Source organism: Chrysochloris asiatica, unplaced genomic scaffold, assembly GCF_000296735.1.
Source record: "Chrysochloris asiatica unplaced genomic scaffold, ChrAsi1.0 scaffold00178, whole genome shotgun sequence".
Taxonomy (NCBI): domain Eukaryota; kingdom Metazoa; phylum Chordata; class Mammalia; order Afrosoricida; family Chrysochloridae; genus Chrysochloris; species Chrysochloris asiatica.
This window is the reverse complement of record NW_006408696.1, coordinates 2,017,701-2,031,206: the sequence shown is the minus strand read 5'-3', so window position 1 is coordinate 2,031,206 and position 13,506 is coordinate 2,017,701. Positions and strand designations below refer to the sequence as shown.

The 13,506-nt window shown below is 41.9% G+C and overlaps 1 protein-coding gene across 2 annotated transcripts in view; it reads right to left on the bottom strand.

The window, feature by feature from the left end:
• The window catches only part of METTL9 (methyltransferase like 9), a 50,940-nt gene that overhangs the window by 16,547 nt on the left and 20,887 nt on the right, over nt 1–13,506 (bottom strand). For both annotated transcript variants that reach the window (XM_006871949.1, XM_006871950.1), the window contains exon 4: nt 4,137–4,321. In XM_006871949.1, coding sequence (XP_006872011.1) covers nt 4,137–4,321 — 185 coding nt within the window. The remainder of the gene's footprint in view (nt 1–4,136; nt 4,322–13,506) is intronic.

Here is a 13,506-nt window from a genome sequence, read left to right as displayed (position 1 = left end):
ACCCTTGGAAATCCTGTACAGGGTCGTTATGGGTCGGACCCGACTCGATGGCACTTAACAACAACAACAACAACAACAAACCTGATGACAAAAAAAAAAAAAAAAAAGCTGTCAATAATTCCGTTTGATGAATACTAAAACCAAAAAACCAAATCCACCGGCATCAAGTCAGATTCGGGTTCATAGGAACTTGATAAGGGTTTCCAAGGCTGTCAATCTCTATAGAAACAGACCACCTCATCTTTCTCCTATGGAGCAACTGGTGGGTTCACACCAAAGACCTCATGGTTACCAGTCCAACACTTCGCCCTCTGTGCCACCAGAACTCCTCTCTAGGTGAATAAACCAAAAACCAAACCCAGTGCCACTGAGTCAATTCCAACTCATAGTGACCCTGTATGCACTGGAGTTTCCGAGGCTGTAAAGATTTACAGGAGCAGAAAGCTTCATCTATCTCCTAAGGAGTGGTAATTGGGTTTGAACTGTTGACCTTGTGGTTAGCAGTCCAGTGCTTAGCCTACAATGCCACCAAGCTTCTAAGTACCATCAAGTGCACTTAGGTTTCAACTCAAGGAGGTTTCAAAACATCAAGTAGGTTTCAACTCACAGCAATGCTGTATAGGGTTTCCAAGGAGCATCTGGTGAATCTGAACCACTGACCATGCGGTTAGCAGTCCAGGGCTTATCCCATAGCACCATGCCAGGACTCGTATGAGTGCAATACTATTATATAATTCAATACCTCTTTTACACCCAATCCATGGGACAATGAACCTGTCCCTTTATGTTCTTACATAGGCTGTGTCCCTTTTGCATGGCAAGAACATTTCAGACAACCATTACAAACCCAGCTCAAATGTCACCTCCTGTATGAACCCTTCCCTGGCTCACCGTAAGCCCCCACTACTTGGTGATATTTCTTCTCACATTTGTAAACATGGCTCCCACAGCACTGTCTACTCTGCTGCGTTCAATGATCATTACTGTGACCACAAGGAACTGACACCACCCTCACAGCTGGGGTTCATTAGGGATGGTAACAGGTTACAGCCCCGGCTCAGGGAGACTCAAGCATGGTTCTTGTAGTTAGGATGGCCTCCACAGACAGGCCTCTCTCTGGCCTGGGCCCCTTGGCCTGGCCGCTGCCCTATTCAGGCAGTGTCGCAGACTCTTTCAGGACTACTGATAAGGCCCAAAGGGCACTGCGCTCCACATGAGCCTCAAGGCGAAGGCATCTAGCGCTATGAGTCAGCAAACCTTAGCTCCTCAACCAAGTGCCTGGAGGCACCTCACTCCACAAGCTGAGTCTCCAGCTCCAAGTCACTCAGCTTTACTACTCTGGGGGTGCTGGGAAGCCCATTGCTCTGTGTGGGCCTCTGCCGCCACCTCCTCCAGTGTCCCAGCTTTCTGTCCCTGGATTAGGAGGTTCCATGTGTAGGGATCTGGGAGTCCAAAGACTGCATTCTACTTGTAGCTCTTCTTCCTTGATAGCAGTGTGACCACCCCCTCTGCTTCTGAGAGGCCTCATTTTATAGCCAGTAGGATGGCAAAAACTGACCAATCCCAATTAGTCCTGCTGACACTCACTCACCACTGAATCAGGAAGGAATCCAGCAGCATCTAAAAATATGATGGAGGAAAACTTCCTGTGTGCAATATATTCTTTACTCTCTTTCACACATACACACATGTAATTTAACAATACTTAACCAACTGCAAGGTCGGCAGTTCAAGCATACCAGTTGCTCCTCAGAAACCCTATATAGGGTCGCCATGGATTGGAACCAACTCGACGGCACTTAACAACCACCACCACCACCAAAATTGGAGTCTTGGTGTAGCACCATAGGATAAGCACTAGACCTCAAGGTCGGTTTGAACCTCAAGGTCGGTAGTTCAAACTCACCGGATGCTCCTCAGAAACCCTATAGAGGGTCACTAAGAGTTAAAACTGACTCAACGGCACTTAACAACAACACAACCAAAACTGGGTCAGTTAGCTGTTGTTATTGGTTAAGTGCCATCGAGGTGACTCTGACCTAAAGCATCCCTATACAGGGTTTCCAAGGAGCAGCTGGTGGCTCGCCGTCTAGTAGCTACCCTACACAGCACCACACCAGGAGTTCAGGCCAATTAACTAAGCAAACGGAAATGAGTGGGATACATTTTGCATTTCGTTGGGGGGGTGGGGTGGGGGGGTTGGGTTTTTTCCCCCTAAAATTACCTAGGTATCAAAATTGCTGAGGTCCAACTTCCAGACAGACTAAATAATTATTATACAAGCAATCTTGTCACCTACAATTGTTTGTTTGTTTTTTTTAAAGAATAAATTGTAGCAAGTATGCAAAGCGCACTCAGAGAATCTTAAGGCAGCCCCAGTCTTCACGAGCTCTCCTGGCAGGCCCCGCTGCACCTCACAGCCCTGTCACATGGAACCATGCGGATCCAATTAGTGACTCCGAGAGAAGGAACAGTAATCACGTGCTGCAGAGCCATCTGCAAAATGCATAGGTCACTAAAGGTCACCCACAGCAACAAGCCCTCTTGTCTCAGGTCTGCAGTGACAGGTGTCAGATTCCTTCAAAAGGCAACACTGTATCCATCCACAATCAAGGAGCTTGTTTTCCATCCTTAGAGGAAACTGTCCAGTTTGACTAGTTCTGATTTTCAGGGTCAAGAACACAAGGAAACAAGACTCATGCTCAGAGTGATATTTCCTCCCCGACTCTTCCACCGCCTGCTATGCCAGGAAGTGGCATTACAGTGCTATCATGTGGTGGCCCACCGAGACACAGGAAGCAGGGCCTGACAACTTGGTGGCTGGTGATGGGAAATGGGGAGAGATGATAATTACACTGGGAACAAAGCTGAATTACCACTGAGAACATTCACCAGGTTTTTCGCTGTGAGGCACCATACCACGCTATATGGACACTAACAAATTAAAGGCTTGTCCTTTACCATGACAAATACCATGACGACTCATTCAAAAACAGGAAACTAAAAATGGAGAAGAGAAGTAAGGCAAGGGAGGGGACAGTGTTCTATCCGTTCTCTTCTTCACCATCCCAGGTCTACAGACTACCCCATTTTCCTCACTATCACTGCAAATCTAAAGCCATTTATTTGGTAAGTATTAAGATAAGCGTTCAACCTAGAGGGACTAAGCCCTGAAGAAAAAAATGAATTAATTGAGCAAGGACAAGGAGAAACTAAGGAGCAAGTGAATGTCAACACAAATCCACACCAAACTCCATGTTTACAGACAAGTGTCAGCCCTTAAGATCCAGTTTTGCAGATAATAACTATGACACTTGCAAACTATACATGGGATTTCTTTAAAATGTCTATAAGCGCTTAGAGGTTTGGAACCCAAGACTGAACTAGCAGTAAAATAGAAAGTAAAAATCTTAAAACTATTAACATTTATTACATACATTTATATTAATGTACATCAACTTATGAAAATGCAACGCAGAGATTTAGGGTCACAACTTTCAACATGACTTCAAACACAAGCCACATAAACTAAAACTATTAATTACTGTGCCCCAGCCAGAAGTCAGAGCAAATACGCAATGGGATAAAATCAAACCATTTTCTTCTAATATAATCTTCATTCAACACTGGTGAAGAGCAAGACTACACAACCAAAAAATGTTACACAAAGAAATGGTAAATGTTGGAATGCAAGTGGAGGGGAGTGTGGTAAAAACCATTTATCACTTCTAGGATCTGGGACAAGAGATGTAAAATACCAGAGAAAACAGCTATGACATTTAGCAAGTATATGTTAGTAGATTAAATGGCATCATTTACTGGTTGATTCACCTTCCAAGCTAACAAATAAATGGTCCAAGCTCTACTTAAAACCAGAAAACACAGACTTTAGACTTTCCATCTCAAGCGGACAGACTCAGCTGAGTATTAATTATCGTCACTGTAAGAAGAGTACTAGGCATTCTACAAAATTCCCATTACAATGAACATTAATCAAGGCTACATTTTACAGGAGTAACTGTATTCTGATTAACTGCTGGCAATTCTAAGAAATACCACACAATGTTTAATTGTGCACAGCACAGAATCATGAAATCAGCATCTATTCGGGGCAACAGACTGCTGACCACACTTACCGTTTTCTACATATGGATGGAAGGGCAGCACCAGGGCAAGAATGACCCTGCCTCTAGTTGGCTCCAAGACACTTCTGATATCCTTTAACAAGGTCATGGGTTGATCACAGCGGTCCAGCAAATTCAAGCAGCTGATGACATCATACTGGAATCCTGTGTTCTGCCATTCATTTATACCAAGGACTCTGAAAAAATTGGAAACAAATGGATGAATACAATTCCCCTTAAAGATACCTTTAAAGAGAACTGAGATATCAACTCAAATTCTAATTTTGTGTCCTACAGCAAAGCAAACTCAAGTCTTTAAATTTGACAAAGACTTAGTAAGAGACAACAGTAACAACCATGTTGTTGTTGTTAAGTGCCACTGAGTTGGTTTTGACTCATAGCAACCCTTGACAGGGTTTCCAAGGAGCTGCTGACATAGGGGTTAGCAGCCCAGTGCTAATCCTATCACGCCACACCAGTACTCCATGAACAATCATTGTTGGAGAGAGGTGGCAAGATGGTGGACTAGGCAGAAAAGTTGTTCAAACCTTCTACCACAAAGATACAGAAAACCAAATGAAACAGATGCAGATGGTAGTCCTGGACCTCTGAGCTTTGGATGAAGGGAGAGAGAATGAACTGAATGCTTATTGAAGGCTAAGTAGACACAACAAAAAAGGAGAGACTGGTATCCTGTGCATGGCAAGCAGAAGATGCCATGCAGCCATCTTGAGCTTTTATGAGTGGGTTAGAAACAAGAAAACATATTGGTATTGTAGAAACATACCTGTGGCTTGTGGCGATAAAGGTAATTTTTTTCTTGTTCCTCACACTCCCCTGGTGAACAGAGGCAAGGCCAGCCCTCACCTGTGTAAACCCAGGCAAGCCCCCACCCTCCGGTCAACCAGAGTCGCAAAGAGGTGAGCGCTGCAGTTGTGACCCCGTCCCCCAATTAAAGGAGGGGGGAGCTATCAGCATCAACCCCACTAAGGTGAACCCTGCTCCACATTTACAGAGCCAGCCCTGGCTAGCCCTGGACTAGCCCTCAATAGGAGAAGCAGCTGAGCAGACATGTGATGAGCGAAAAACAGAAAGAAGACAAGTGATCTATGCCAGCCGGCACCGCGTGGTGATCATAAACTTTCACAGGCAACTTTGAAAACAAGAAGGCAGTAGGTAGCACTGGTGGTGGTGGTGGTGGTTATGTGCCATGGAGTCAGTTCCGACTCACAGCGACCATGTATAGGGGTTCCAAGGCTGTAAGTCTTTACGGGAGCATAAAGTCTCATCTTTCTCCCACAGAACTGCTGGTTTCAAACTGCTGACCTTGAGGTTAGCAGCCTGACTCATAACCACTATGCTACTAGAGCTCCTTAGGTGGTGGAGAGAAAGGTACAATTTTTTTCTAGTACCTCCCATTACCCTGGTGACCAAAGGTGTGGCTGGCCCCCACCAACACACACTCCCAGTAAAGCTCCTGCTCCCCCGGCTGTCAGTCACCTCAAAGTGTGTGGGGCTCTAGCAACACCAACCCCCAGCACCTGGAATCAGGTGTGGCCTGCTCCAGACCTGCAGAGCCGGTCCTGGACTAGCAGGACATCACCCCCTCAGCTGCCCTGTGGGGTGGAAATACCCTGATCTCCCAGCTGCTGTCAGGTCTGGATGATATACTTCTGGATTGGGTGCCAGAACAAACATCACTTAAGCCTACTGGAAGAACTCCATCTAGGATTGAGCACTGCCATCTCATCCCTGACCCACCCACGACATGAGATTCCTGACAGGCAGAAGATTCCAGAATTTTCTCCTCCTGGGTTTGGCACATGTCCTGGATTTTTCCATCCACTGTTTTTGTTTATTCTTTTTTTCGTCGTCTTCATCTCTCTTGCCTTCTATCCTATCTCCTCTTTCATTTTTTTGTTTTTTTCTGGCTTCTCTTTCCCAATCACTGCTGCATCTTTCTTTCTCTCTTTCTTTTTTTTTTTTTTGTTCCCTCTTGATGTTTATTTTTTTCAGTACTCTCTGTTCTCTTTCCCTTTCACTCATTCCTCTAAGTGTATTTATTTCATTTTATTTCTTTTGATTTTTCTCTCTTTTTTACTATTTTATTTTCCTCTCTCTCCCTCTTTTCTCTTTGATTTCTGTATTCTTTTTCTAGGTGTGGCTGGCGTTTTCTTTTATTCTCTAATTCAGTATTTTCTTTTTGCTGTTGCTTGCTTCTTTTCCTTCTCTCATGTGTATTTTCTTTTCTTGCCTCCTTCAACAGGAGACAGCAACCATATCCATACAAATCAGCCACTCTATACCCTCAACAACCCTACCAGTTGGAAAAGAGTTAATACCAGCTGCTATACACTGGATCAATGACAACAGCCAACAACATCTCAATCCATCTTGAATTTAACTGCATGAACAGCAAACAGAGAACACAGCACAAGCACATATCCTGATCACACGCACCAGAAGGCAACTGGCAAGTGCATAAAGAACTCCAATAGGGCAATCATCAAATTAATATACATACAACACCACAAGGTCTTAAAGAAGCAGAAAATTTCTGTTCACATGAAGAAACAAGAGAGAGTGGCTGAAACAAATGATCAGGAGGCAAAGCTAGAAAATACATTTGGGGAAAAAAGGCACTGAAACTACCTGAAAAATAATCCAAGAGAATATTTAGGTTATCTCCAAATGATTGACAGAAAGTCCAAGGAAAACAAGGCAGAATTCTGGGAAGCACTACAGGAAAATTCAAACAAAGTAGATTAAGGAATGGAGACAACACAAAACCTACAAACATAAATCCAGACAATTACTACACACGTTTCAGAAATAGACAATACATTGAAAGGACAAAGGAAGAGATCTGAATCAATGAAAGCAAGAATTAGTAACTTGAAGTTACTTCAAGTTAACTTGAAGATAAATTTGTCAATACTAGTAAGCTGGAAGAACAATCGGAAAAAAGAATGAAAAAATCTGAAGAAAGCCTAAGAATCATGAAGGACAACATAAAAAGTAGTAACTTACGGACGGTCAAAATTCCAGAACACGAAGAGACAAAGAAAAGCACAATAGTCAGAAAACTACTGGAAGAAAATTTCCCTAATATCATGAAAGACAAGAAGATAACCATTCAAGAAACTGACTGAACCCCCAAGAAGGACAGACCCCAAAAGAAAATCACCAGGCCATATCATAATCAAACTCTCCAAAATCAAAGACAAGGAAAGAATCCTGAAAGCAGCTCATGAAAACCAAAAAGTTACCTATGAAGGAACACCAGTAAGATTAAACTCAGATCATTCATTGGAAACCATGCAATCAAGAAGGCAATGGGATGACATATACAAAACTCTGAAAGAAAAAAATTGCCAACCAAGAATCATATACCCAGCAAATTGTCCCCCAAATACGAGGACAAAATCAGCACACTTCCAGATAAACAGAAATTTAAGGAATTTGTAAAACCCAGACCAACTTTACAGAAAGTACTAAAGGGAGTCCTTTGGACTGAGAGAGAACCAACCACAAGAGACATCAACTAGAGATTGACATATATAGTAACAACACCCAGTCAAGAGCAGAACAGTTAAGAAAGTAGGGCCTTTCAATATGCTATCTACACAAGACACACCTAAAACACAAAGACAAAAATATATTAAAAGTAAAAGGATGGAAAAAACATATCAAGCTAATGGCAATCAAAAATAAGCAAGAGTGAGTGGAATGTAGGACCCTAACCAGAGAAGCAGTGATACCAGAGATGGAGGCAGAGGTAATGGAATGGAGAGATAGAGCAGCTAAGCACTCTAGACTCATGGAAGGATAAAGACTATATGTTGGCAGCCAGGAGGCTGGCTTGCAGAATGAGCCCTTTGGTTGTTTAAATGATTATGTATTCCTGAGTGTTTTTGTGTATATCAAAAAAAACCCACAGAGGGAATAGAAACAAATACTGTTAAATGATTATGCACAGAAGGGATTGTAAACATTACAATGCAACAAAATAGGATGAGTGCAAAATTGATGTTCTCTCATGTAAACTAGCACTCAATTCACAATAAAAGCTTTAATAATAATAATAATATGCAGGTATGGCAACATTAATTTTGATGAAACATACTTTAAAGCAAATACCAGCATAAGAGACAAAGAAGTACTTTATCTCATGATTAAAAGGACAAGTGAACAGAGAACATACCAGTAGTAAACACCTATGCTCCCAATGAAAGAGCCTCAAAATACATAAACCAAACTCTATTACAACTGAAGAAAGAAGTAGGCAATGCTACAATAGTAGGAGATTTTATATAACATTTTCTATAAAGGACAGGACAACAAGAAAGACACACAACAAAGACTTTAAAGAAATAAACAATATAATCAACCAACTTGCTTCATAGTACCAAACACTCAGCCCAAAAACAAGAGAAAACACATTCTTTTCCAGTGTACTATATGGAACATTCTCCCAAACAGACCATATGTTGGGCCAGAATGCAGGCCTCAATAAATTTCAAAACATCAAAATACTACAAAGCACCTTTTCGGATCACAATGTTATAAAATTAGAAATCAACAATAGGAAGGTCAAGGAAACAAAATCAAGTACATGGAAATCAAATAGCACTCTGCTTAACAACTACTGGGTAATAAACAAATCAACACCTTAACCCAGCATCTCCAACAATTAGAAAAAGACCAGTGCAAAGTAAACCTACAGCCACAGGAAGAAAAGAAATATAAGAAAGATTAGAAAAGAAATAAATGGATTAGAAAACAGCAAGAAAAAGGATCAGAAAGACAACAAGTTGATTCTTTGAAGTATTAATAAAATTGACAAACCACTGGCAAACATAACAACAAATTCTGGGACCCTCCTACATTGCAGATGGGTCTGTAAAATAGTACAGCACATCTTCAGAGGTTGGAAATAGAAATGCCATATGGCCCTGTAACAATCCCTCTACTCGGTATATGTTGTTGTTGTTGTTGTTAAGTGCCGTCGAGTCGGTTCCGACCCATAGCGACCCTGTACAGGGTTTCCGAGGGTGTAAATCTTTACGGGAGTAGAAAGCCTCATCTTTCTCCCACGGAGCAGCTGGTAGTTTCGAACTGATGACCTTAAGGTTCACAGCCAGATTCGTAACCACTACGCTACTAGAGTAGACATACGCACTCCGGTGTTCATTACAGCACTAGTCTCAACAGCAAAAAGACGGAGACTGCCTAAATGCCCATCAATGGAAGAATGGATAAGCAAACTTCGGTCCATACACAACAATGGAATAACGGTGAATCTGAAAAATAACTCATAACCTGAACAAGCACAGAAACGTAGTCAATGTGAAAGTAGTCAATCACAGAAGGACAACTATTGTATATGAGACCACTATTATAAAAAACTCAAGGAAAGGTTTTCATGCTAAAAGAAACATTCTTTGATGATTACCAAGAGTGGGAGGAAAGGGAGAGTCATCAGCTGGCTGAAAGATAGGCACATGTTAACACCAGTGACAGAGAAGGCAATGTACAAGGGGGAGGACAATAAATAAGAGAGCGCTTGGCAGAAGAATGATGAAGGCAGGGAGACAGCTAAAGGGGACAGCGGTAAATAATCTTATATACACAACCTTGGAACAACAGCGTGCTGTGGGTGGATACATGGACAGAGACACAGGCGGAAGATGGGAGTAAACCCACAAACATACAAGGGTTTGAAAGTCATTGAGATGAAACAAAGTCTGTAATATGCTGAATGTAAAACAGATGATCTTGTCTGTAAACCTTCATTCAACTCACAATAAAAAGTTTTTTTTTTTTAAACCACCATTGTGGTGGTTGCTGCTCGGTGCCATGGAATCGGTTCTAACTCATAGAGATCTTACTGCGCAACACAACGGAACACTGCCCAGTCCTGGGCCATCCTCACAGTTGTTGCGACGCCTTAAGTCCACTGTGTCAATCCATCTCCTTGGGGGGAGGGCCCTCCTCTTTTTTACGACACTCCACCTTACCAAGTATAGCGTCCTTCTCCAGGGACTGGTCACTCCTGATGGTATGTCTGAAGTAACAGAGAGAAAATTTTGCCACCCTGCTTCTAAGAAGCATTCTAGCTATACTTCTTCCAACGGAGACATTTGTCTGTTCTTTAGGCAGTGGATGGTACTTTCAATATTCTTCTCTAACACTGTAACTCAAATGCATCAGTTTTTCTATGGTCTTCCTTATTCACTACTGTCTAGTTTTCACATGTATTTGATACCACTGAAAACACTATGGCCGGAGTCAGGCGCATCTTAGTCCTCAATAGTACATTAAAACAATAGAATTAATCAGGAAAACCACTGTTATTTTCAATCTAGATACATTTTTTTTTTTTTTTTAACTAAAATAACCCTCCAACAAAACTTCAGATGTCTTCGTTGTACAGGTGGTGGATTACACTAAATCTTGCTTGAAACAAGTCAAGCACTGTTGTTACGTTCTGTCCAGTCGATCGTGACTCAGTGACACCAGAGGACAGAGCAGAACCCACACAACTTCTTAGGCTGAAACCTTTATGGGAGCAAATCACCAGGTCTTTTCTCCCACAGAGGCTGGAGCAACTAGTGGGTTTGAATGGTCAACCTTATAGTTAATGGTTGAGCGCTTTATCCATTACACCACCAGGGCTCCTTAAATGGCTGATTTAGATAATCAATTGAGGGAAGAGGATGTGTACTTGATTGAAAAACAAAATGCCTCCAAACAAAACTTCGGTCACTGTGAGTCGAAACCAACTCAACAGCACATAACAATCACAACAACAAAATCTATACCATACATGATTCCTTTTCAGAGCTCTGTTAGTGTAGTGGTTAGGAGGCAGGCTGCTAACAAAGGTCAGCTGTTCCACGGGAGAAAGATGACAGCCTTAGAAAGCCTTTACAGGGTAGCTGTGAGTCAGAACCGACTCTATGGCACTTAACCACCCACCATGATTTCTTTTTGATCATCCTGTGGGAATTTACTTTCAAACACATTCCCACTTTCACTCACTTGTTTCTTCTACTACTCAGATAACGTAAACTAATTTTAACATTAACGTTTTAACATTAAGCAAACAAAGATTAACATGCTGTCAAATTTTTCCTGCCAAAAATTTTCTAATGATTATATTAGCATTTGAATTCTGCAGTTGCTCATTCACGCAAAAATCAAAAATTAATTTAACCCTTTCCTCTACCTATGGCTTTTCCAAAAACAGCATTTCTAACCCTAAAAGTAGGGTGTTCCAGAAAACAAATTAAGTAATAGCTTTCCTCCCAGTATAATTATTATACTTTTTTCCTTCGTGAAATGACAAAGCAATCATTATTATCCTGAGTCGTAAAAATTAAAGCGCCAACAATACAAAGAATATTTACTGTTTTGTTTTAAAAAATCAAAGTCACACACTTAAAACTCTACAGTAAGGTTTTCTAACTTCAATGACATCTTGATAATAGAGGAAAACTCCAGTCATTTTCTGTTTCGTCTACAACTTATACATCCAAAGCTTTATTAAAAATTAGTTTGTCACGGACCCAGATATTAAGAAACAAAACATGTTGTTGTTAAGTACTGTTGAGCTGGTTCCAACTCATAGCCACCCTGTATAGGGAGGAGCGGCTGGTCAATTTGAACTACCAACTTTACAGTTAGCAGTCCAGTGCTTATCCTATAGCACCACACTAGTACTCCACATATGTTGTTGTTGTTAAGTACCGTGGAGTCGGTTCCGACTCATAGTGACCCTGCACAGGGTTTCCAAGGCTGTAAATCTCTATGGGAGCAGAACGCCTCATCTTTCTCCCACGGAACCGCTGGTAGTTTCGAACTGCCAACCTTGAGGTTAGCAGCCCGACTCGTAACCACTATGCTACCAGAGCTCCTATATAGCTACCTCCAAAAAAAAGAGACAGTATGTAGAATTAAGCTGAAATTTACCCTGCTGCCAACTCTGAATGTTGAGAATACACTGGTGTTGCTGTTTCCTATTGTCTACCCACAGCAGCCGGACGTGACAGAGTGGAACTGCAGTCTTTACAGGAGCACATCACCTGGACTACCTCCACGGAGCCACTGGGCAGGTTCAAACTGCCAACCTTCAGATTAGCAGCTGAGTGCTTAACTGCTGCGACACTTCTGAGATGAAGCTTTTATTTCATGCTAATTGACGACATGGGGTTGGAGATGACTAATGGAGGGACCACAGACTGCCAGAAGAATAATCAATTCTATGTTGGAAGATGGACAGCCAGATGCTCCTTAAAAGCCAGGGCAGTGAGACTCGGTCTCTTATACTTTGGACATATTATCTGGAGAAGAATATCAAGCTTAGTGAAGTGGCGGGACAGTGAAAAAGAGGGAGACCCCCAATGAGATGGATTGCCACAGTGGCAGCAACACTGGGCTCAAACGTAGCAGCAATTATAAGGCTGGCACAGGGACAAGCAGTGTGTCGTTCTGTTGTACGCTGGGTTGTTATGGGTCGGAACCGACTTGATGGCACCTAACAATGATGGAAGGAGCGTAGAGAGTATAAATTTCCATTTAAGTCAAATTCCAAAAGAACTGTGCCATATAGCCTGTATGTCTATATCAGACAATTTACAACACACACTTACTAGGTTACATATCAAATCAATTCTATAGATTTAATTCAACTACAAACTTAAACTTCTAGAGTCTCACTGAAAATTCACTTAGGCATTTACTCTCAAGAAGGGCTCTACTGGCAAATAATGAAAAAAGGGGGGGGTGGTGGTAATAGAAGGAATCATTTAAAGGCACATTTATAACACCTCCTCCCCAGACCCATTTTAAAAGAATGACAGTAAAAATTTGGCATGATTCAAAGATAACTGTTAAAGTCAAAGCATTCCAAGTTTTGAAATGGTGACTTAATGTCTAATCAAAGGAGAGCATTTCAATTATCCAATTATTTCAATTCTTCCGTTACTCAGCCAGCTCTAACCTGAGACCAAGTGATGCAGCTGAAGGGGACTTTATGGACCACTCAGTTCAACCTCACACTAGTACAAGTCCCCTGCTATACCATCTCCAACAGCCACTTAAACAGTGACAAGGAGTGAGATGGCTCAAGACATTAAGAAGATTAAGCTTCCCTTACCTATAACTAAGCTTCTGGAAACTACCCATGCCTGATTATTGCTTTTGTTGTTGCTGTTATATGCTGTCAAGTTGGTTCCAACTCATAGCAACCCTGTGCACAACAGAGCAAAGACACTGTCGGGGATGCCTGAGATGGAGACAGAGACGATGACGTGGAGTGATGAAGCAGCTGGGGACTTTGGCTCCAGAAAGGGAAAGGGACTGTGGGCCGAAAACTGGG